The sequence below is a fragment of the Harpia harpyja genome, chromosome 13 (assembly GCF_026419915.1).
Source record: "Harpia harpyja isolate bHarHar1 chromosome 13, bHarHar1 primary haplotype, whole genome shotgun sequence".
NCBI lineage: Eukaryota > Metazoa > Chordata > Aves > Accipitriformes > Accipitridae > Harpia > Harpia harpyja.
The window spans coordinates 33,738,686-33,764,846 of record NC_068952.1 but is presented as its reverse complement, the minus strand read 5'-3'; the positions used below and the strand labels follow the sequence as shown (position 1 = coordinate 33,764,846).

Genomic DNA, 26,161 nt, shown 5'->3' with positions numbered 1-26,161 from the left:
ACAGACCACTACTAAGACTTTTTTTAGTGGCAGGACCCCTGAACACCCTGCACAATAAAACCCACATGCTGAAGTTCCCTATTTGCAGTGGCTGTCATCTCCCATTCCAATGTCTTCTGCTGTAGGGACTGGGCTCTAATCCCACTTCTGTGCCTTGTTTACAGACACAACCTTTGGTAAGTTCTTTAGTGAGCCTGAGAATCCTTTCACTCCTCAGCAACCAGAAACATTAAAATTCTCACCACTGACTTTTATTGATACTGACTCCAAACATGTACCAAGAGTCTTAATCAGTTATTACCAGTGAACCGCAGCGCAAGGTGTCCTCAAGCTGCGAACTATCATTATTTTCCAGGTTGAGAGACTTGTAAGCAAATTTTCTAATGACTTTAGCCTTCAGCTATTCTTACTGTAAGCCACTTATTGAAAACTGAGGCCTGAAAATGCTTAAAGCAAAACATTATTGGCACACCTGAGACTACATCATCTGGTTTTCCCCATTTAAATTCCAGCCTTGTTGCTGCCAGAGCGCAGTGACATTTACAGTGAATACTGAACAGGTGTACTGACATAATGCAGCCCTGCCGAACTCCTTTCCTAATGTTTAACAGTGCTGTGCTTTTTGTTTTTCCAACCACTCCCCATTAGTAATACAGAGTATGCATAGTACGGAGTCCCATTTTCATGCAAGCGGCCCGTGGCTTTTTGACAAGATAAGTGCATTGCTAAGACTTGGCTGTAAGGACCCCTGTGTGAGTTTTAGTTATCTGCTAGTGGTTCTGTTGTTCTGCGCTTTCAGTCGTTCCAAAGCTGAATGATTGATTCTGTCTTTGACAATCTGGCCTGCCAGATGCTTATTCTAATGCTGCATTTCCCTCCCTTTCGCCAAGACAAGCAGAAAGAGCAGCACTTCAGCTGGAAGATGAATGAAGCTCTTCAGCAGTCTCTACAATCCATTACTTCTTGAAGGTGGAAAGGCAGAGAATAGATATTGTCTCAGAAACCATCTTGTGACAATTAAACAGTTCACTAAATTTACTGCTCTCAAACAAGTAGATAGGAACACGTGGGCGTTCTGTCTCCTCTGAATCATCTTGTATGGTTCAGCATCCTAAGTATTACAGGAGACTACATGCTGTGCATAAACCCTATTAATCTACATTAGAAACATCATGTTATCCTGTAAGCATTCAGCGCATGACACGTATCAGATTAAGGAAGCCCGCACAAAGAAATATATGAATACTAATATCCCCTTTCTAAATGAAATACTTCCCATCTGCCTCTCTGGAAAAACACAATCATTTATAACAAAATTACAACTGCCTAGAAATTTAGCATCTCAAAACAAAGCCTTACAGGGAAAAGGCTTGCATGTTACACTACCAAATTACTGGGTAACCAATACTCTTTTTAAAAAGAGTAAAAAAACCCTGAATCACTTTGATCTCAAATTAGATTGTCAAAACATATGCACAGAATACTGCAAGAGGTCTGCTCACCCAAAAGGTCTCCTGCCAGCCTAACAAACTTGCATAATATTCAGTAAAAAATATTTAAGAAGATAAACCAATTAAGAGGATAAACCAATTAATCAGCTGCAGATTCCCCTTAAAAAGAGCAGGTTTCCAAATGCATTCATTCTTATAGAGACAGGGGAATAAATCAGGGATTAAACTGGCCCCAAATGTCCTCTCATCCCCCTTCAGTCTTCTCTTGCTCCATTCTTTCATAAAACACTTAATTTCTTGCATAACAAAACAACCCAGACCCAAAGACAACTTACAGAAATAGGAGCAAGGGTCCAGTTATATAGGAGAATATTTAAATGAAGGGAAACAGCCTAAAATGGCAGCTGACATATCTAGTGAGAGATCACTGGTCCACCAGGAACAATTCCTGGTATGTGGGAGGGTCTGCTGAACTAGAATTCTCATTCTGAGTCAACTTGTATTCACTAAACTTTCACTGTACAATACCAGGTTTTTTCCTACCTATATTCTGTTCCTTCTGTGTTTAATCCCCTTCCTTCCTAAAAAGCCACAAGTAGGTTCTATATCCCTATACCAAAACACTACTCTTGGACTGCAACCCCAATCCCAAAGAGGATTAAAAAAACCCCAAAACTTTAGATTCTGCCTCATTAGCTTAGCTAATGGTATCTCAGGACAAGCAAGAACGCTAACACTCATTACTGTCCAAAAAGCAGTCTTCTCCCAAATTTCTGATTTCTGAGGGGCACCCATTTAAAAAAAAAAAAAAAAAAAAAAAAAAAAAACAAAAAAACAACACAACACTTCTGCCATAGGATGTTGACAGGTTTTAAAAACCCAAATGTCAGTCTTCTGTGCATCCATTTAGTATGTTACAGATAGACCCTACTAAAGATCTTCTTGAAGGTGTAATTCTTGTATCCTTGCATGGTTCAATGAATGAAAAATTCCTCACTAGTGCCGCCAGAAGAAATAACCAAAATCTCAGTAGCCCTCAGTAAGAGCTTCTCGATTACAACTATTCAACTAATACCATCATTGCAAACATAACACACAGTATCTTGCTGTTATATCCAATACGTCAGAAGCAGAAATCTCTCTTCCAGCTGTTCCCTAGAAATCTGTGCCATCCTCCCCTCCCTATCTTGTGTACTAATGTCTGAAAAAGCAGGAGGGAGAAATAACCATCCCATTCTCTGGTAAACTCTCCCACAGAATTGAAGCAGGTACAATTTTCACTCAGAAACTGAAAAGGTTTCCGAAATTGCTATTTGTCAATGTAGTTTTTTTTAATCAATTTGTATTTTTCAGGCTTTGCTTTATAAAATACCAGTGATAATGAGATGGTGAAAAAGAAATTCTGGATTTCAGCATATCCCCTCAACTAACATTCTAGAAGCTTTCACTTGCCTTTTTCTGTCTCAAGCAAAGGCCAGTTTTATCAGTCAGTCTCTCCAGCTGACTTAAAAGAACTGCAGGCAGTTCCGATACTGCACATACCTCTGGCAAAATGAACTGCTCTACTGGCTTGTACCATAATCTGTTCACTTGCACTCCACAGCTTGGTGGACTAAAGCGAGCACTGAAGAGAGCTTCCTGTGAACAACAGAAAAGAAAACAAACAAACAAAAAACCACACATTAGAAGTGCTGTGAGATTATGCAAATCTTCATCATCTCAATTAGTTACAAAGGAAAGAGGGTTATTGATTGTATAAAACTTAGTGAAAGTTTTATTCTCACAACAGTCTCAGACTCTACAGAATTTGAGTGTTGGATTGATACGGTGGAAGCAAGCAACAATGGAACAAGAGTGCAAGTTCAACTAGAATCCAACCCACAGAGCACATCATCTGGAAGACTTGGACTCATCTCCCAGCTTACAGACTTTCTATCTTCTGTTTAAATAGCTGACTACTATTAATTGCAACAGAGGATGCTGAACCCTAAAACTTAATTGCTACTATATTACATAGGCCACCAAATGGCTCTTAGATAATAACAAATGACATAAAGATGCTACATTGCCAGAGTCCCAATCTTCAGAAAACAGTCTCCAAGCACTCCTATGATACTAATTTTTCTCCTTCACTGGAAGTAAAAAGCTAATGCAGATCAAGTTACTAGGCTCTCAACGTTTAGAACTCTAGCATTTAGCAAACATAAATCTGATTACAGTATATTTTTTCTTTTTTTTGCTATTATAAATGCAACTCATTGAAAGTTCATCATAAAAGCCATACTTCAGTATATTTTCTGGACTTAATTTTAATTATTAGCTTAAATTTAAAATTCTTTCTACTCTAGCATAGCCAGAGTCTTGAAATTGGCCTATCAAGTTGTTGGTAGAGATAAATGCAATATACCAAATGCAACAATTATGCTCAATGACTTTTTTCCTCCAGGTTAGCACTAAGCTATTCTATCAAACCCACAACAGCTTGGGAGCGGGGGGAATTATCACTGAAGTTTGATTATTACCCATAAATAATACCAGTTTCTAGAAATCTCAAAATGTCTTGCCAGAAGGCAGACAATAAAAAGTTACAGCTGTCCTGCATCTCTCTGCTTGAAGGCATCAAATGTGTCTTTCTGCACATGTTTTAAATATATTCAACAGTTTATTTTTTATTCATTAATACCCATCAATACTTTAGAACCTCAAATGCAATCAAAATTGTGTCTTGGAATTAGATATAAGCGCTCTTTCAAAAGGACGTTTAAATTAACTCATAGCATTTTTTGAAGTTCATGTTTTCCTCATCCGGGATATGTGTGCATGTGTATATATTTCTGTGAAATAAGAATTTACAATGCAACAGAAGAAAAATATAGTTCATATGCCTGTCAGCTAAGTACTTCTAAATCATCAACACAGCATGTTGCTTTCTGTAAGAACTTAATCCACAATAAAGAGACAACGTGCTTTAGTCCACTTTCAAAAGATAACTACAATACTCTACCTCATGTTCTGCCTGGTACAGTTTCACAGTGATGTTCCTCTGGAATCCCACCCCATCAGCCTCATAAAATACTCCGAGACTGGTAATGACAATGGGGTAAAGTACACGAAAGTTCACACTGACAATTCTGTCTTCAGATAGCACAGAAGGTACGTCCTCAGGGAGACTGAATGCTTCAATTTCCTGATTCAAAACTGTATGAAAAAGAAAGGACAGAGGTAATGTGAGAAGACTTCATAGTTCTTGAACTGGGTGCACACAGAGCACACTAGATACACGCAAAACATTCTGATGAATTAGCATGGCTCGCAAGTGCACAAGGATAATCAAACGCTGGAGGAGAAGAAAATACTGCAGACTGCAGCAAGGAGGAATTCAGAGTGATGCAGCAATCTGCAGGCTACCAGCAATTGCAAATCAATGCCTACATAGCCACAGGAAAAAGACTAGAAACACAATAAATCCACAGAGTGAAGACAAAAATGCTAATTGACTGCATGAATATCTGTATATTAGCATATTAAAATAATTATTCATGTATCAAAATGGCATACACCTCCACTTAATTTGGATGCCTGCTTTTTGGCATTATTGCCTCCCTAAGCCCTGAGGTACCATTTATTCTTGGGAGACTGGTTAAGCAGTGGATGTTGCCATTCAAAGAGAAAGTAACAGAAGCTTCATTTTATGGTGAATCATGGCTTAAGTGTCAAGCAGTCCTTAGTTAACTTGCAATTAAAGAGCAAAAATTAAATAGAAAAAAGGTGACAGGAAGAACTTACAATTTTAGTTAGGAATTTTTGTATGGCAGCATTTCATTTTTTCCCCATGGTACATTCCTTAATTGCTCTCCCTCTACAGCAGAATCTGAAAAACCTATCAGCCAGGCTTGCTTAGAATTCACTTTGTCACCAGAGAAGTCTATCTGACACTCAAGACTCTGACACCTTGCTACTTTCTTCACATATGACACTAGACCGGATCATTCCAGCTCTCTCCAACTTCATTTTACACAGGGATTGAGTAAAAATGTACATTATATGGGAGAGACTGTCCCCTGATGCAAGGAAAATGCAAATCCATTAGAAGTCAATGGCCTCCCCTTACATCCCCAAAGATCTCTCCCTTTCATGCCTGCACATGGTACTTACAGGAAGATCATGCAACTGTTAAGACAGCAAGTTCTAGGCAGCACTTATTTTCAGGACTGGCTGACTCAGTTAAGCACCTCAAACTACTCTCAGAAAAGACAACTAGTTCTAGTTCAGCTCACAGTATTTTTAAAAGTTAACTTCTATACCTGGGTTACTGATGTTCAGAAGTTTGCAGGAGTATGGGTCTTCTCTGTCCTCCACTGGCACAGCACAACCATGCGCACCTATTATAAACTTCACAAGGACACTAAAATAATTTGGTTTTATTAACACCAGTTCTCTCCCCTCCTCCCTCCATCTTCCAACAAACTTATTTCATCACAACAGCCTGTCTTTCACAGGATTGAGATTTTGAACCCCTGAAAAAATCAGTAATTAGAGTCTGTATGTAGAGCAACCACATGAATCCCCTCATAGGGGCTCAATTCCAAACCTCCATTAGTGTTTTACATTTCATAATGAGGACGCAGGAAGATTGGCAACTAGGAATGTGATTCAAGACAGCCAGCACACTAAACAGAAAAAGACCTAAGGCAACACTGAAGGATCCTGAAGACCTGCCTTTCCCCGCCTGGCTTTGTTACTTAATTCAAGATTGTTTAAATATTCTGCATTCAAAAGGCAATCAAAAAAATAATAAGAAAAGAGACACATAGCATCAAAGGAGGAACAAGGACCCCAGACTACTCGTTACAATGAAATGTCTCAGTTTTGCTTTGTAGCAAAACAACAGGTTGCTCTTTCCAGCCCCAATCACGGTTGTGCCACAATCGGGAGACAAGAAGCAGTACGAAGAGCAAGAGGGTCCACTTTAGCCTAGTCTTTCACCTAGCAGCTAAATATCCTCCTGGAACTCCATATAGGCTATGAAAGGTCACATTTTTAGATGACTGAAGTAGCTATGCTTCACTCCAAACTGCATGCTGACACCAAATTTGTGAACGGTAAATGGCTCAGTGCAAGGCAGGTACCAAGATGTGAGGCCTATCAAGATGACAGTGCTTCCATGAATGAACTGCAGCAGAAGTTTCTCAGCAAGAACAGAGCTGTCTGTAGACTGTCAGGTCTATGCAAGCAATGAGGAAGGGTTCTGCTGGTCACTCACACTGCAGCAGTCTCATGCACCTGGTTCAGTGGGAAATAAACCTGAACTTTACAGCTGAGGCTGTTGTGAGGGTTTTTTCTGGTTCTCTCACCAAATGTGATCCTGCCTGCTTTCAAGTATCCTGGATTACTAAGCATTTCAAGTTGCGTACCATACAAAGCGTACATTGCAACACAAAAAAGGGAAAGTCTTATACATCACTAATGAACATTGGCAACTAACTGCAAAAACAAACAGCAGCGAACAGTCAAACAATTACGTTTTATTCCTTGTATAAAAAATAGTTACAGCCCAGAAAAAGAAGTATTCTTATAGATTACTAAACAGATTGAAAAAAATTAGCAGAGTACAAGATGCTCACAAATACAGCAAAAAAAGGAAATACTTCCCAAAAGAAAGGATTAGATCAAGATATTTAAGCATTATAGTCTTCCCCCCACTCCCCCCCAAAGCCCCAAATTACAAAACACTAGAGATTACCGTTGGCTCAGTGCAGGATGTTGTTTCAGGTGCTTGAACCAAGTGTTCCTTATAACACTGCGCAGTTCATGATTGTGTCGAGCTGACAAAACACCTACAATAATATCATAATGTTTCAGCTTCCACTGAGGAAAGAATGCCAGTGGACCTAGAAATATAAAGCGACAAAGATTTATTATATGCACATATTACCATAAGCCTGAGTTGCAAGCAACAATTAAAATGCATCTCAAAAGCAAGAGTACTGGGAACCTGAAACACTAAAATCAAGAAGCAGAATTACTATTGCATTCTTGGTTCAGAATCGGGGGACACATTTTCAACATGCCAAAACCTTCACTAGCAATCTAGGAAAACTTTACTGCAATGATCTAAGCAAGTCACTGCACGTAGACAAAACTAAGAAACTGTGACTCACGAGGCAGGCAAGAACATAAGCCTTAGTTTTGACTGACAGCATCTTCCATTCTTTAAATATTTGCCTGCCTGTCTTATGATCAAACTGCCCCCTGAGAACATGCTCTTGCTGGGCTTCTCTTTCCTATCAGCCATCAGAAACCTTGTGGGAAAGACGCAAGGTCCTACTGTTCCCTCCGCAAAACTCTTGAAACAGTCTAGGCCTTCTGCTTGCTCATTGATACCTCCTCCAGCATGATTTATCCTAAAGCCTGGGGCTTGTCATCACTGGTACCAGGCCTTCACTATTAGAATTCACCAGTATTCTACCTAGGAAAAAAAAAAATATTTCAACAAGGCCTGTCAGATTCAGAAATATGCCCATTTCCCCCCTTTTTAAAACTGCTGGACTACCTTTCTGCCTCATCATTTCAATCTAGTATGTCAAGGCCTATCATTTCCAACCTTTTGAAGTGTAACACCACTCTGCCTTCACACAGGGTATTACATCCCTACACAGGGGAATGCTCTGGCTTTATTCATAGCTGGATGTCACTGCCAATACTTGTAATCCATGATTTAGCTTGTGCTGTTTTAATTTAGAGATCATGAAAGCCGGACTTGATTTCAAGTAAGATTATGACCAGGTATAGACCTGAGAAGCTCTGACTTAGAGCCTGCAAACAGTCAGGCAAGTAGCTAAAGTGAATTTGCTTAATTTAATTTATCAGACATTCTAGAGTTGAGAGATTTATATTTAGCTTTAGTAAAGGATTGCTTTCTACTCATCACATTTTTTTTTCCATTAGGCTGCAGATAAAGAAAACAAATGTAAATGCGAGGGTCCTCTAAACTACTGCATACAGCATAGATAAGATTTTTTTAAAATCTAATTTTAAAAAGACAAAAATATCGCCAAGTCTGTATTGTATACTCCCACTAGAAAAGAGTTGAATTATAATCCAGATTCTACCTTCTGTACCAGCATCCCCTTTTTCCACTTTGAAACTGAGAAGATAGATAGGTCTTGTTACAACTGCCCACTAACCTAGGGCCTCACAGCACCCGCCACAAGAACTGCCACGCCAAATCACACCAGACACCCATCTAGCCCTACATTCCACTTCAGTGTGCAGCATGCAGTGGAGGGGCCTTGGCCTTGCTCTGCTCTCTGCTGAATCAACATCAAGATATTTCAGATTTTTTTTTTTTTTTTTTTTGGCTTTAGGGGCTATTGATAATGGCTTGCACCCAACTCCCTAGTCCCAAAGCCAAATAAAACAGTGCTCTGCAACTGATTCTCAGAACAGTAGAAGAGCAGGGAAAGTAGAGTGATGTTTCCACAGGCAAACCTTTCCCAGTCTATTTCCCACTAAATATTTTAGTTCTAAACATGCAAACACTGATTTTCTGGAAAAAAAAGGTTAAGTCCCACAGTTATTTAAATGAATCTGTACTGACAACAGCTACAAGCTTATCAATAACTTAAGCTGAACATTAACCTATTAAGAGAAGTTTACATCAACTTATGCTCACAATGACTTAAAAACCCAAGCAGCAAGCCACTAGTTCCACTCCTTGGTTTTTCGCTGAAGTCAACTGTTACATCTCTTATAACAACCACACACTGAATTGGAAAAAAGGTTCAGGAATGTGATTTGTTTGCTGACAGAGCAACAAACCTACTACCCTATATAACATCTGAAGAAACTTGAAAAGTCAAACACATTGCTCAATCCAAATACAATTTTAGTTTTCCTTTATGCTGGTAAATACCAACTATCCAGAGGCTCTGTATGTCTTTGGAGGTCATTACATAGCCAAGATCCGTCAGGTCTCGACAACAGCAGAGGTACATAAGGCAGCCACACATTTGTAAGACTACAACATTATAGCAAATTCCTCTGTAGTCTCATAATTCCTTCTCACATATCCCTTTTCTTTCCCTGTTCTTCTTCCATCCTTTGATTACTCTTTAAAAAGCTTCTGCAGCCTTAACCACAAGCCTTCCAACATAAATCTCATAGGAGGACTAATGTGTTTGTAGACTGCACATGAGGTATTGTTTACACAGATTTGGTTTTTAAGATATCACTTTTAATTAGAAGCAGAACCATTTCATTAAATCAAAATCAAAGAAAAATAAAACTAAGAGCAGAAGTCTATGGGGTGACTTGACTCAGAATAGCGTAAATTGGCTTAAATCAATTAAAAAAAATAAGCTACTCAAATCAAATATATATACTTTTAATTAGCTTATATTTTAAAATGAGTGAAGCTTTTCTTTATGAACCATTCATGTGGGAACAAAGTTAATGTAACAGATGCTTCAGAATTAATATCCTACTGCTTTTAGAACAGACAGCTCTTTCTTGTTTTAGGCCATCTTCAGGCTTAGTAAGGAAGCATTACAGTGGTCTATATTCAGAAGATTGTCTTCTCTGTCCCAAGGGTTATACCATTTTACTTTTAAAACCACTGAAAATGGAAAAAAAAGAAAACTTAATTTCACAAAAACCTAATGAATAAGCTCTCTGCTTGTTAGCAAAGGATTCTACTTCCTATGGAAAAGTAGGAGTAACAGTTGCTAAACTTTCAGGAAAAGAGATTCATATGTCTCTCTCTGAACGAGCACTATTAAAAAAATGGGACATAAAGTGAGAGGCACAGGGGAAGAAAAGACTAAAGCTGTTATTCGTTTATAAGGATAATTCAGATATGTGCATATATATGCTCTGATGCAGCATAATTTAAGAGAAAACATTGCTGACCTCCAAGTCAATAGTAACAATTTATACAAGCAATCAAAAACTTGCCACTGGGGACCAAACTTATTTATCTTATGTTCTACTTTTGTGCATTCTTAGGCCAAAATTTTAAGTGTTGGTAAAAGGCTAAAAAAATACATACTACATCACTCTTACCTCGAACTGGTTGTGCAAGATAATTAAGCCTTTAAATTTTCCAATTACAAAAACAAACAAAAAACCCAAATCTGTATATTTTGTGGGTTGGGGGTGAGGGGGGAGAAAAAAAGCTACATATCACATTCCATGATAAACCCTAAAAGTGCTGCTAACCGAAGGGATGCAGAAGGAGAGGAAGCCTTTCCAATTCAAAGGTCACACTATCACTGATTGCTTTGCTTTTAAATTCTTACTGTCTTAAAGCTGCATCTCAGTTGCATCACACAGCCCAAGACTTCTCAATGGAACACAAGTAGCCAAATGTGCAATGTCTACCCTACACTCCTGTAGCACCAGCAACAAAATTGCTTTCACTTGGCTGTTTTGCTTGAGGCTGTTAACCCACAGCAAAAGCTACAAAAAACATGAAAGGAAGCAGCCCTCTCTCAGCTGCTGAGATCCATTTAGTTCTATACAGCAACTGTAAGGAGTACTTCTGTCAGCTCTAAGACTACTGAAGTCCGGTCTGCCGGAGTCTTGTTTCACATGGTTAGTAACAAGCTCCTACTGAAGCTTTCTTGGGCTGTGATATTTGTAAGGACAGGCTACCACACAATTGTCTGATGTCTGACCATACATGTATTTCTATTAGTACAGTTTTTCACCTCAGTATGAGCTGCGGTAAGCTTTCACAGGATTCTTGGTCACTAGTTTTCATGAAACTTGGTGAAAACGATGGTCTTTGGGACCTCCACCTGCCTGTCAAGCTTAACTGAGAACTACCAACAGATCAAAGTTAGGAAGAGCTGCAGGAAAAGGTAAACAAGTGCATATAGAGAACAGAAAGCTGTGCCCTTAGAAGACAAGGCTAAAGATGCAGAGATGTGTCTCCTGCTAAGTTGGCCATGGAAAGAGGTCACTGCTGACAGGCAGTCTGCTGGCCTAGTCAGATTTTAACCACATCAGCAGCAGTCAACAGCTCTTGAACTTATTCAAAATCCCAAACTACAGAGATTAACATGCATCTCTTCTTCCTGTGAGACTGATTCTCAAGTAAAATGTCAAGTTAAGCTGTTAATTATATTTACTGTCATTATAAGGAGATGAAAAGATTGAGAGATCATTTAGTTTGATTTTGTCAACAAACAAGGTAAATATGATCTTGCTGCACATATCTCTGCTGATGAGTCCCGTACCAACTACTAAATTTGGCAGTCATTTTCAGTCAAGTTTGACATAGTGTGCAGTCCCCAAAGTGATTAAGTTCCCATGTTTCATGGAACTGGACTGGACAGAGAAAAGACTAGTTGTTAGTGCCTGCACTGAGAAACGCAGCAGCATAGGGTTACCTGCATTATCAGGCACCAGAGAAACTCCACTGGAGACTGCTAGCATGAGTGAGCTCCACAGAAAGCTGGGCTTTCTATCTTCTGCTACCCATGCAGCTACTTTTTCTTAAAAAAAAATAATCAGTGAATGGAACTAAGTAGGCCAGGCAGAAGTTATTTAGAATATTCTCAACTAATCCACTTGATAAGATAAGACTAAAAAGGAACAACACCCCTCCAAAAAAACCCCACACACATTCCAGGTTGTTATCTCTGCCTATTCTTGCGACTGCAACCACATTCCTGTTTTTTAATGCCTTTTTCTTCTGTGCTGCTTTGTGAAAGATCCAAACAAACACGAAGGAAGGAATTAACTGAATATAAAGGTTTATATTCAGAGAATGCTGACACACTCAGAAAAAGGACAAAGCAAAGAGCTTTCCCCCTCTCTAATCTTCTTCACTTAAAGTAATCTGCTATAGCTCATCTGCATTACACGTTTCTCTGCAAGCAGAGCTACGTGACCCCCCTGCAGCACCTACTTTATACCAGAGCTAAAAATCGCCAAGATGTGCACCCCTGGTTTCTGCGGGAGCACGGTACTCCTTGAGACAGACAAGCCTTTAGACAAGCTTTTAAACAAGCTTTACAGATTCAAAGAGGAAAACCTCTGTAGGCAGTTATCTCTTTTTTTTTTTTTTTTTTTTTAACATCAACAGCATTCCCTTAAAGAAATAGAACAGCAGGGTCCTGAGTTGCAAAGTGACAGTAGTAATACTGGTGGGATGATGGTGCTCTAAACACCATTACTGACACAGCACTCGCATACTTCTAGACAAATCTGGGAACAATGGCCAAAGCATCAGAAGCATAGACACAAAAGGAATAAAGCAAATGCTTTTTGCAACACTGAAACTGTTCTCCCCTGCCTTTTTTTCTTTTTTTTTGGGGGGGGGGGGGGGGGGGCGGGGTGAAGGAGGGCAGGAGGAAGCACAGCACCTTTATCCTTTGAAAACTAGTTACCAATCCCTGATGCCACGGAACAAAAACCTGCTCCCAGGGAAGGCTACTTGCTCCCTTCTGGCCTACTCAATGGGCAATTTGGCAGACAACTGGTGAAGAGCTTCCTTCAGCCACAAATCTTGCTCTGCAACTCTGGCAGAACTGGTACTCTTTGCCCCCTGCTCCAGCACCAAAACACAAAAATGCAGCTCCAGTGCTGCTCATTAGTAGTTGGCAACATCCACGGAATAACTGCAAACTCTAAAAAAAAATCCCAATTCAGTTGGAAAATACTGTCAGCTTTGTTGTGGATTCTTTGTCAATTATTTCATGCCCATCAAAGGTGAGGGGATTGTTTTTGTTGGAGATGGCCCATCCCTGGAAAACAACGTTATAGTAAGATCTCACAGATGAAGGCTGGGGAACAACTGGCAGAACTGCACAGCTACTGCCAATGCAAAACGTGACCTGTTGATAGAGGGTTTCGATTTCCAAGGCCACCAGCCTATTAGTCTGTACATGCCTATGAAAGATGAAATAACTTTGTGACCAAGCCTCTCTGACAGACAGGCTTAACAGATTTCAGACAACATCTTTTCTTAAGAAAGTATCACATTTTGGCAGACTTTCTCCCTACAGAGCATGGCATCACTCAAAACCTCAGAGGTTGCTTCTGCATTACGTTATTTCAGCACTGAAAAGCCAAAAGCAGGTTAAGCTCTTCCTCCTTCTCTCTCACCTGTTATGTACACAGGCTAGTTCATGAGGGGGACAGCCCTAATTCTGCAAGGCAGATCACTAAAGGCCAGCCTGACCCTGTATATGATTCCATTAGGCCAGTGCCTGAAGAAGTACATGCTGAACCACAGGACAACAGATGGCATACAAGCAGTTTCTAGAAAATGGTGGGTTTTAATCTGTTGCATAATTGTTCACTAGTAAAAGATTGACTCTAACAAAACCAAAAGGGCCAATTCTTAGCTGCCACACACCCCCAGAAATGTAACAGGAATAACGTATTAAAGGGCATTAGCATCAGCAAAGTAGCAGCATTTTACATTGAATGTGTGGGGCTTTCTGATCAGGCACTGTAACCGAAGCCCTACAGTGAGTAATTTCCTACTCAATAAGACTTCTGCCATCAATTAAAACACACGATTAGCAATGAATCCACCTGGAGTGCTAAAAGCAGGTCTGTCTGTTCTTTCTCAAGTTTCTGAGGTCATTTTATAATTAGCATTTATCTAAAATTTTTACAAAAATTAACTAAAGCTTCCTACCCACGAACTTCCTTTCGATAGCACTTGCTTGTAACCAGTTAGACAAGGACTTCAATTAAACCTAAAAGCACATTCTTTCACAAGTCTTGCTCAGAAGTGCGAATTACAGTCCCATTAACTGATGAACAAAAAGAAGGCAGGGAGCCACCAAAGTCAGGACGCTGAAGCAAAGGCCAGTGTCTTTGGTCTCAGAACTGATCCTATTTTTTTTTTTCCAATTAAAGAGTACTGTCTACAAGAAGTGTAGTCTATCTTCTGTGATACCAAGGTGAAAGTCATCATGAACATAGAGAAAGTCAGAATACTGCACAGGAAGAGACACAACCAAGGGCCAAAGCATGCAGGCAGACTACAGGCCTTTCACATGGGGTAGTTTAGAAGAAGGTCTTATTAAAGGAGGTGCTTCCAATAGAAGAAGAGAAGTAGATGGAATGAGTGAAGACTGGAACACTGTTTACATTTAAAGTCATCTGACCTATAGACAGCAAAAATTAACTGCTTTCTGGAAATGGAAAGCCTATTTTGCCAGTAGAAGTTAGAAATACCTAAATTGCTCAGCTTAAGAAAATAAAGGTTTAAAACCTTTGATCTCTATGGTTACATGATGGAGGTGTACTTGAAGGAGGAAAAAAGACCCTTTTAACTGAAAGGCTTAAGAACCAAAGGGCATAAACCATTTGCAAGCAAGTTTAGGCCAGAAACGAGAAAACACTTATAATCAGGACAACAAACTTCTGGAACAGCCTCTTCCTAAGACTGCTAGGAATCCAAGCAAACAAACAAAAAGCTACCTCAAATCTTCACTAAATAAATGTAGGCTGCCCAGCTGCCATTTTAAGACAGAGCTCAAGCGTTGCTTATTAGAAAAAGTAAGCAGAATTGATGGCCAGAGATGTCTATTCCAGTCTTGTGTTAGCGAGTCAATGACATCAAGGCAAATAATCAGCATAACAGGTTATCAACTTTTTAACAAATTTCCATTTGCGTGAGTGTGTGTGATGACTATTGAGAGGGGAATTAAACTCCTCAAAAAATAGAACTGCTGTTCACTCTGCCTTTGACCTCTACTAGTAGCTAATTTTGCAGCTGTTGAGGCACTACACAACTATTGAGGCACACAGACACTACACAGAAATACCAAAGGATACACAAATAATGCATTTTTATGTCACAGCTATTGTAAAATACTGTCCCATGACCAGATTTAATTTTTATTCATACCAGTGATTCCAGGTAGTAGGTAATAAAGAGCAGCTGGAGCAGTAAACAAGAAAAAAAAAAAAAATATTACTCAATAATCAAATGAAACAAGACTGGCTTTATCAGGCAGTACCAGATCCTCTTAAACAGTTTCAGGTTCAAGAAGCCTTTTAATATATAGGGACATTTCTTACTCTTGTATACAAATTCATTAATGTTCCTAAAACACTCTGAATAATAAAAAAATATAACACAGAAGACATCAGAGATAGAAGAGGTCCCTTAGCTCATCCTTCTTTCCTCTGCCAAGGCAGCCATACCTACAGCTTGTACATTTCGCAGTACTTTGAAGGCTAAGAGGCAATCTCTTCCTTAAATTATCATGCAAGGATCAGGCCTACAAAGAGATAGTACATGTACAGTGTTGAACATTTTCCTATGGAAGTTCTCTTTTTATAACAGGCATCAGTTTTTCTCTCCTCAGTGTGAATGCATTACTCAATAGGTTACAACTAAGTAACACTAGCACAAACAAAATGTACACTTACTCTTTCAGTATTAAAAAAAAAGCTTTTTTAAAAATCCTAGTTATCCTAACATTATCCAATGCGACACAGTTTCACAGTAACAAACACAAACTTGAAACAGCGAATCTCTGAAGAGCAAAGCTTTTCTTCCCTCCCTTCCCAACTGAGAAACTTCTGGATTTTCTTTAGAAATATTTGTTAGCGGAAAACACATTTCTGCAGGAAAGGTCATCGTGAGATTCCACATTGCCACTTCTAACTCCAAATTAATGCACTTAAGTTACAAAAGCAGCACCGTGAAAAATGAGGAACAAAACCAGCCAGACAATTCAAACACACTTCACACTATCAACTAGAACTCCCGTTCTTTTATAATTCAAGTGTGCAATGGCCAGAATACAAAGACACCCATACAACTCTGTGGCCTTTAGGCTATGCAAATGCACTGACCTTGCTCCTTTCACACCTGCATTATTAATTACCACTGGAAATCAGCAGACTCTCACTTCCTCACAGTTGTGTACACTCTGCACAGGGAACAGGCACCGGTCGCAAAGTGTGGCTTCGTTAGTGAACAGGGTACTGGGTCGCTAAACAGAGTTCTAAGCAGATCTCAATTTAAAAAACCCACCGTTTTTCCCTCATAATTTTTTCAGATGTCCTGTAGAATATTTGTTAATGTTCTCAAACAGCTCCTATGGGTAGTTGGCAAAAGTTTCTGCCCCAACAGATGCCTGTTTCTACCAGGCTTGCAGATTTGCGGCCTGAAGACTACAACTTGTCTTATGAGGAGCACAAGGTGTAAGCAAGCCCTCAGGGGTCTGATTTCACTTGTGCCGATCCTGTGAATAGCTTTTTGCACCACAAGGGGTTTTAAAGACCGCCAAGGCAAACACGGCACAGCGCGAAGAGCTATTCCTAGGACTGGGAATGACCCGACCCAAGTGAAACGCGTGGGCATTTCTTCCCCACGCACCTCAGTGGGAGCGGGAGGGCACCCGTGGGGCAGAGGGGGCTGCCGCCCCACAGAAAGTTGCGACGCACCCTCGACAACCCACGGACCGCCACGGCAGTCGGTACCTCCGGTGTAAACCGCGGAGCCGGCGCTGCTCTCCGCGGCTCGGCCTAACGAGTCGTTACCTCACGATGAACCCACGCAGGCACTCCGGGCGCTTTTCCCCGGCGGGCTGTCGTCGTCCCGAGCGAGCCCGGGAGCCCCCCGAGCCCGGCAGCCGGCAGGCAGACCCGCCGGCAGACACGCTGCCCGCAGCCACAGAAACGCCAGAGCCGCCGGCACGGCCGCGGCGTTACGCAGCAGGGGGACGGCCCGACCGTTTAACGGCCACAGCCCCCCCCCCCCCCACATACCCCCCTTTCCCCGCGGCTCCTCGCCTCCCGGCCCCGTTAACTGCCCCAGCCGCCCGCGGCCCCAGGCACCCCACTTCCCCCAGCCCCGCGGCCCCCGACCTCTCCTCACCAGGCCCCTGGGGGCGGGGGAGCCCCGCCCGCCCGGGGTGCCCGTGCCCCGGGGCAGCCCCCGCCGCCCGCCCCTTCCCTACCTGCCGGCTGCCTCTCGGGGCCGCCGGGGCAGCTGAGCAGCAGCCAGAGGTGCAGCGCGACCCCGACCGCACAGGGGCACAGCAGCACCAGCCAGTTTCGCATTGGCCGCCGCCACAGCCAGCCCCTTCCCCTCCGCGCCGGCCTCTCCCAGCGGCGACGAGCCGACTACGGCCGCCCGCGGCTCCTCCCCGCGCCGCCGCTCGGCCGGGCCGGGCTCCGCTGCCCCGCGGCCGCCGGGAGCTGCAGTCCCGCCTCAGCCCCGGCGGGCAGCGGGCGGCGCGGGCGGCGGCGGCGAGCGCCTACAGCCCCCACAATGCCGCGGGGCGGGGCGGCCCCGGGAGGCTGAGGGGAGCGGGGCCGGCTTCGCCGCGCACGGTGGGGAGAGCCGGCCGGCCGGGCGGGCGGGCGGGCGTCCTTCCCCGCGGGGAAACGCCGAGGAAGCGCGGCTTTACCTCACGTTCTACACGGCAGGGCAGCGTAGGCGTCGGGGGCGGTAGCAGCGCGCTATCCTTAGGGGTTGCTGCCCTCTGGGGAGCCACGGGGCTTGGCCCGTGGCCGCCCTCGGGCCCCCCCCCGCCGCCGCCGCCGCCGCCGCCGCCGCCGCCGCCGCCGCCGCCGCCGCCGGCCTCGCCTCCCGCCGGGCTGGCCGTGCCCGCGGCTGCCGCTGCGGTGCAGCCCCAGAGGGCTGAGGCGCGGGGGCTGCGCCGGGGCAGCGGCTGGGGGACACCCTTCCCCGGTTCATCTGTATTTGTGCAACGCTACGGTTCTCCGCTGAATGCCCCTTCTCAAAAGTCGTCGTGTAGGCACAAAGTAGCCTTCCAGAACAATCCTTTGCTAATCCAATAAAGAGGAGAGAGTGCTTCCCTTTGGCAAAGAACCGCAGCGGCATTGCGAACTGTTCATGGAGGGTTTCATGCCAGTGAGGAACGTGTTACTGGACTGAAATTCCAGGGGGGATTTTAGACAACCCGAGTGTCCTTAACTGCGGCTGGATCACGGCCGAGAATCGACGGTAGCGTTCTTGTTCCTGCAGGAGTGCTCTAGGAGATGTAAATAATCCAAGCGCGGCTTCGCATCTTACCGACAGCCACCGCTTTGAGAAACTGGGTAGCTACAGACCGACCCGCCAAGAAGGTAAACGCCTGCGGAGCCCCACGCTGACTAAAGAGGTCTGAATGGTACTGGATGGAGGAGAGCGTAAGATTATCGGCACCTTGAGAAGTTACTTGTCTCTGCTCCCTCTGAACGCCAATAACAAAGAGAAATGTTTCCTTGGACTCCTGCAGGGTGAATCTACCTGTAAAAGTGATGTGGAAAAATAAGCAGAGGCTTCTGAGAAGTTAATGTATAAACTAGAAGTTTATGTGTAGTAGCCATAAGGCTTAAATGAATGCTTGCTGGTGCTATTCTATCAATCAGAAACACATAATTTAGTAATAGAACCTGATACGTATGAAGTATGATTGAAAGAAAGGATTGAGTTTTTATGAAAAGTTTTCAAGAGAAAATCGTTCTTAAAATCCCCAAGCTGTGAAGTGTTTGCAAAATGCTTAAAGCCCTTTCAAACAGCTTCATTAAGATTCATTTTTCATCAACTGGCGTGAGATATTAGAAGGAAAACTGATGACTTCTTTAACCTTTATATAGTGGGTTTAAACAGCAAAAGGGAAATGTGTTGGAAATACATCAACTTTAATTTGTTTGCATACTTACACATATTTAATATGCAATTGAGTGTGTACTTGTCAGCAAATAATAGTACTACGGAAAGCATTTGCACAAAAAATGCTGTTGTTATTAATCACTATTTACATTTGACTTGCCTTTCAGCAGGTTCAGCTGCAGAAATAAAAACTGGTCCAACTGCTAATATTACTCTATATTTGCCTATATTCCTTGTAGTCAATACATTAGGTTCACTCCCCAAACTTTGTCCCAGGCCAGGTAAACTGATGGGGATTGATCTTATAAACATGTCCGGGAATCATTTCTTCCTCGCAGACAAAACAGAGGACCCAATTCCTTAATATCTTGCCTTCTATATGGTATTACCTACCATGCTCAACGATAAAGGACTATGTAATGTACAGAACAGGAGAAATGTGTTTCTCCACATTACAGAAACAGGGTATCCTGGTCAAAAGGATGATTATATATGCATTTTTGTCATGTAGGAGATGGTTAAACATACAGTATAGTTGTAGAAGACTGGCCTTTCCTACTCCATTTTCTATCACAGTCTCTGCAAGATTTTTAAAGCCAAAGATTTAACCTAAGCCTCCCAACTTCATCATCTGTAGAAGATGCAAGCAGTGGTACTTCTCATGTCATGTATGACACTGAAAATGTGCACCTGTGTATGAATTGTGAGTTAACCAGACCCAACCATTAAACCTGGTTTTCAGAAATTTCCATTAGCAAAGCAGTTTCAGTTAGCATTCTTGAGAGCTTTTATGAGGACTAGTATTTTGGGGAAGTGAGATGATATCAGAGTGTCTAAGCATGGATTTGAGGCACCAAGATTTAGGCACACTTTTTGAAAAGCCTTGGCCGTATAAAAATGAAATTTTTTTCACAGATTTAAGAATCACGAATATATATACCATGAAAAGACAAATGCATCTGGAGTATAACTTCCAGGTAATTTTAAATTATTTTCCTGGAAGACAGAAAATTTTGATTTGGGTTATGCCAATTCTAGGTAGCATTTATACAAAAATACACCATTTTCATTCTGCGCTTTCCGAGCAGAGTTACTCTTCTGACATTACAGACTCAGGTGGTACCTCTGGCACACAAAGTGTATAGTACAGGCACAACATGTTGGGCACAAGAGCTGGAGATGATAGAAGAGACAGAAATTTTAGTCCCCAGGCTGCTTGCAAACTTAAGATGCTTCTGTTAAATTTGCATAATGTCTTTGGATAAGCATCTCCTGTCTAGACACAGAGAAGACATGATGGATACCAGAGCTGTAGTTACGTACCACAGCTAGCCAGTCTGTAGCATTCAGTTTTTTAATGTTTGTTTGCCTAATTAGTGCCCCGAGCGGGTGACTGGTTTTTTTTTAGGACACTAGCAGCAGATGAGAAGAGCAAGAAGCAGGGTAGAGCTGTGTGTGTTTTAGAAGGGTTTGTGCCCAGGGAGTTGTGGGTTTTATCGACCTCTGTGTGCTCCATCTGAAAGCAGAGGAACGACTGGTGAGAGATTCCATTTTAGGGATTTGGGATGTAACTTTCTCTACACCTTGCAGTAATACTGATACATTACCTTTCACAAAATCACTGTGCCTTTAGTTATTTAAAGAAAAAAACATTAAAAGATATTACAGATCAGGGTACGAAGGATTTTGTTAAAGGGTTGTAAATTTTCATCCCAAGAGCGTGTCTTATTTTTTTCATAAACTAAACAGATTCACTGCCTGTATTGAGGAATTATCAATCCTTTCCTTACCTTCCTTAGGATGTTCAGAAGAAATAGATTTTGTTTATTTCCCCAAACAGAAGCGATGTCTCCCTGCCTCCCTTTTCAGCTTTCCGATCCAGATGAAGTGCAGATGCAGAGGAGTTGCCAGACTCCTCGGCTTGGGCTATTAATGCCATCAGTGTCGCTGGGGTCTCCTGAGGACAGACAAAGGAATCCTGCGAAAACTGATCTCTGGAAAACAAGCTGTCTTGCTGACGGGCCTGCCAGTTCATATCATTAGCAGCAGCAAAGAAAAGTCAATGGTATGTGACCAGCCAGCTCTAAGTACCGTGATGGACAGGCATGAAGAGAGATGCTATTAGAAAGCTTTGGGCAGCACGCAGTGTGCAGCCGGTGTGGCGTGAGGCCTGTGCTATTTGTACACTGAATGGAGGTAAGACTCTAACAAAATTTTGCCGATGGCTAACTTCCTTAATGGTGTCTTAAGGGAGACTTACTAGTCACTTGAAAAAAAATCCAGATATGGTATGACTACCAATTCCACTCTACATTCTCCTTTATTAAGAGATTCAAGGACCTAAAAAGGTCAAGGAGGCAGTATTGCCTTCAGAGAAACCACATTAATTTGACTCTTTCCATCACAGTGGTTAAATGCTTCAGGGCATGGTTGCAATGGAACTTAATCTTGCAACCCCTTCATAGCAGCTGATCATAAAATAGCCTGTAGCTGGGATCTGTAAGAAGCTCTGAACCTAGAGTACTATGGGGTGTCATAAGTTGCAGTGAATTTTTTTTTTTTCTTTCTTAAGGCTGCCCAGTGCTTCCCCGTTGAAGAATGGACTCTCTTGAAGCTATTCCACACTTCAGTTCTTTGGGCTGAGGGTTGCAGTGAAAACACTAAGTCACCATCCCTCATTCTAGGGAGGGGAAAATTAGAATATCTTTGTCATCTTCTGGAAAGGTGTTGTTCAGTTGGATTTTTGTTTTTAATCAGACCTAGCCTAACCTGCACAAGAGTTGACAACTACCATACAAATTGGCTTGCAGGACATCACAGTTATCCAAACATACCTATACAGCAATAATAAATTTCATGGTCTTAGTTGACTCTTTGTCATGTTCATGAAAATCAAAAATAGAAATGGACTCAAAACCGCCTATATGGTAGCAGCTAAATCCTGGCAGGCACATCTCAGAGAGTAAACAAGGGAATGTCTTGCAGAGATGTGGAACACCACTAAATATCCAATAATCAGGCAACAGCCACTGTTGGGGTTAGCTATTTCATGTGCAGCTAGCATACAGCTATTTTTAACAACTGGCACAAAGACTTCAGGATGTGGGTACAGAAGAGAATAAGGTTTATAGGAAGTCCTGCTGAGACCTACAACAGCAAATACGCTTTTTAATCACATGCCTGCTAAAGAGTTAAGCTGTTGGGGGGATTACAAAGCAGATTGGCCACATATTACTTATAATTTCATTATTATCTATCACTGGATAGATAATATTCAGGCTACATTTCATTTAAAAAAATTTACACGACTTGGTGCTGTTTTCCCCTCATGGTGCTTACTGTGCTTTAGGATGAACGTGCTCTGCTGGAGAATGCACCAGATGGCTGGTTCATTTGTTGCAGAAGATGCAAGGTGAATGAGGTGGAACCATGGAATAGTGTTACAAGGCCAAGGGTCCTTGCTGCTTGGGAGAACTGAGTTTTGTCATTGCCTCTGTGCGACACCAGGAAAATCATGAAACCGAACATTTCATGTTGCTTTTTCCCCTTAGTTTCTGGGTGTTTGACTTGCAAAAGTCACTCCAGTTTGTAGAGTTGAGGATTCGTAACTGAAGCTTGAGCAAATGGGAACATTGTTTGAGATGTTGAAAGAGTTAGCTACGCTGAAGAGGCAGGTACTGACAATCTCACCGGTTCTGATCAGGGTCTGCCTCGGCTTCCCCCTGTAAGATGGGAATAGTTCCACCCTCGCATTCCTCCAGGATACTGTGGAGATACTTTGTGAAGCAATTCGTGATGAGCACCACAGAGAAGCTCATCAGGGAATAGTTCTACATTGAAGGGAGAATTTGTGAGTAAATCAGGCCCAGGGCTACACAATGAATAAAGACACCAAAATAGTACCGAGTAACTGCTTATTAACTGAGCATTGCCTATACTGTGCCTTGTGGGAATTCCTGCAATGGCAATCTGGAATAGTAGTGCATACAAATGAGAGAGGCAAATGGAAGATGCATAAGCAAATTTAACTCTGGCATTTCTTAAATGAGTGCTTAACTTAGCTTCTTTAATGATCTTTTAATGTATTTTTTGCATTCATTCAGATTCTGTTTAAATATCCCTAAATGTGTTCACATCCTTGTTGCAAGTATTTGTTTTAGCTGCTATGGGCAGAACTGTAAAGAAACATAATCACTTTTACAGCCTTCTAATTTCTCATGAATAGATATTTCATATTTTCCAGAGTCTGAAGCAAACTCCCAGAACAAAACATGCATGTGCTGTCTAAGAAAGAAGAATAGACCTCAGAGAGTCTATTATCTATAACATCCTTTATATTCTCAAAGTTTCTGTTGAGGTATTTTTTCATGAGAACCTTAGCATCTGAAGTTTTTTCACTCTATCTTTTAAGGATATGACTAATACATTCATATCAGCACTGCAGATGTATATATTGGAAATCTGTGTGTTGTGTTCCGATGAGTAGGATAAAAGCTGGTGTGCTCTCCAGGGGGAAACCTCTCAGACAAGAATCACTACAAGAACCACACTAGTGAACAGTCTTTGCAATAAGGAAGTTAAGGATAATTTTACAGCCAAAAGTCATGTGAGCCACACTTGCCAGAGAGAGGCTGTTACACTGTAAAGATCTTTAAAGTCATTGCTACTTCAAAGGTTTTTAAAAAGTCACAATAGTTCTTTCCTATAAAGTTTGGCTCATTCTTTCCTTTCACTGAAAAAAATTGCATGCCTCTTTAGAGCATGCTATAGAAAGAATGAAGGGCTGAAGTACACAGCCTGAAGTTCAAAGGCACAACAGGATATGGTACAGCGAGAGGCTACGCAACAAACAGGCTTTGTGGAATGGGCGGTCTTTTGAAACATCCTTATGCCATGCCTAGTGCATTTTCCGTAAAATGCTATTCTGAGCCTAAGTAGTGGGCTAAGCTCTGTTTTGGCTGTATGCTTATGCTGTGGCCTATAAGGAAGTGTTTGGCCTAGACTCCAAAAATTGGAAAAAAAAACCCACCCTGAAATAAAAACCCCAGCAGCCAGAAGCAAAGCGTGAGTGTGAAGGAATAGTGCATGTCAGTCACGTGAAAATGGTTGCACGATTCTGCAAAGAGGAAGGCAAACAGGAGAGATTATTAGCAGCTCCCTGCGCTGCGGGTCTGCTCAGCCCTCGAGCCAGTCCTTACTGCCGTTTGCGGTCACATCACCCGCTCAAGGGAGCAAAAGGCAAACGTGTAAGTGGTGGCACAACTGGTGGCACGGTGGCAACGAGGAACAGGCAGCTGAGTTACACGTGAAACTGGAAACTGAAATTCAAGAAGGGAGTACACAGCAACTCCAGCGGGTACACCCGAAGATTTCCACAACTTGCAAAGCGTTTTTCACCTGACCTATTTAACCAAACCATGTATATGACTTTTGTCTTTCCCTAAACGGAGAAGTTTGGAACTGAAGTGTGAGGTTGAATCACGCCCCAGCAATACCACAGTGACAGGCGATACCTTACGGGGTGCAGACCATGAAAAAAGAAGTGCTGGCACTCTGTTTCTGAGAGTATGTGTATGAGTTTAAAATCTCGCTTTGAGGTCATTTCTAGTTGACGTAGGTAATTTTTTCTGTTTCAGTCGGCTTTTTATCACTTTATCAGTAGGTGGCAGTAATAGACGATCCTGTGCAACTTCTACATGTAACAAGAATTTGGGAAATAAGAGACCCTATTTTAGGGTAAAGCTGCTCGTTTTGTTTGTTCACAAATGTGAGCGGTGTAAATGTATTTGACAAACTCAGGCATACATCTTCCTCTAACAGACAGAAAAGTTGTTCCCATACCAGTTCTGGTATTTATGGCTGTACTTAATAGTGCTATAAAGCTGAATTCAGTTAGACGCAAATGTACAATATTTATTCCAAATATCATTCTCCCTAAAGACCAAATATGCAGGTGCCTGTAACATTTTATATAGCACTTATTCTGGTAATTTTGCCCACTATATTTCACACATTACAGTACTATTTAAGTCAGTCTAATGACTTTAAGCATTGGTTTTCAGTACAAGAAAGCTTTATCTTAGGAACTACTCCTCCCCCAAGTTTTCTTTAATCTCCTTGAAGAAACAAATCCAGATTCTGAAGCAGCCCCAAAAGACAGCCGTAACTATGGCATTTTCTAGAATTATGTGTACAGACTTTTTACCCCTATACAATGAAGGAAAAACTATATAATCAGGTTCTCCCAAAGTATATCTTTTGTTACTTCGATATCAGAAATCCAGCTGGATAAACAACTGTTATATTAAAGTTCCAGGCTTTAATATGCACCTTTACAGTCTGTTCTTAAAGTGTTCTTTCCTTCTGCTGGAGCTGATCCTATTTTAAGTCACCGCAAAGAAAGCCATTGTCCCATTAGCCCCTTCCACATGCTTTGTTAACGATGTCCTTCCGAATCAGTTGGCGACACCTCCTGTATTTACCTTTGTGTCACTGATACACTGTTTGTATTTATTTTAATCTGTGGTGTGACCTAGAATAGCTTAATTTAAGCTTCCCTCCATTTTTCCCCCTCCTTTGACCATAATTTTGTAGAGGCTATCTTAAAATCTTTCCTATCAGCACCAGCCAAGCAACCTGCTACTAATGTAAAACATGGTGTAGGAAGCAAAGAAAGGGAATTTGGTACATAATAGAGAGAAAGGAAATAGCTTTTAGTATTGAAATGATAACATTTTAAATTCAAGGTAAACCAAGGAGATTAATCTGAGGAATGCAAAACAGCTGGTTCCACAAGTGCTACTGATGCATTATAATTTACCATGAATCCACCATTGGGAAGTCTCATTTCATCAGAGCAGCAAGCACTAGGATATGAAGAAAGGATTGCTAATACGTCTAAAACTTCTTGAATCCAACTTCTGTTCTGAAGTTCTCATTCTGTGAGATGACAGCCCCAACTCACACTGTTAACAGGGAGCATGCATTATTTTCTGGGCCTGAAATACAAAGCAACAAGCCTAATGGCATATGAAATAAATCAGAGAGAGAGAAGAGTACAGCGCTAGGATGGTAACAGGCCTGGTCTTGTTCTCATTGAAGTTAG

At 41.8% G+C, this 26,161-nt stretch overlaps 1 protein-coding gene across 8 annotated transcripts in view; it reads right to left on the bottom strand.

Moving 5' to 3' along the window:
- B3GALNT2 (beta-1,3-N-acetylgalactosaminyltransferase 2) overlaps nt 1–17,602 on the bottom strand; it is a 31,136-nt gene extending 13,534 nt beyond the window's left edge. For 2 of the 8 annotated variants that reach the window (XM_052806737.1, XM_052806733.1), the window contains exons 1-6: nt 17,393–17,602; nt 11,846–11,950; nt 7,195–7,342; nt 5,756–5,856; nt 4,456–4,649; nt 2,994–3,089 (exon numbers count right to left, since the gene is read on the bottom strand). In XM_052806737.1, the coding sequence (XP_052662697.1) occupies nt 2,994–3,089; nt 4,456–4,649; nt 5,756–5,856; nt 7,195–7,342; nt 11,846–11,950; nt 17,393–17,495 (747 nt within the window). In that variant the 5' untranslated portion in view covers nt 17,496–17,602. The remainder of the gene's footprint in view (nt 1–2,993; nt 3,090–4,455; nt 4,650–5,755; nt 5,857–7,194; nt 7,343–11,845; nt 11,951–17,392) is intronic. The other 6 variants (XM_052806735.1, XM_052806736.1, XM_052806734.1 and 3 more) reach the window with 5 other exon arrangements.
- Between the last annotated feature and the right edge of the window lie 8,559 nt (nt 17,603–26,161).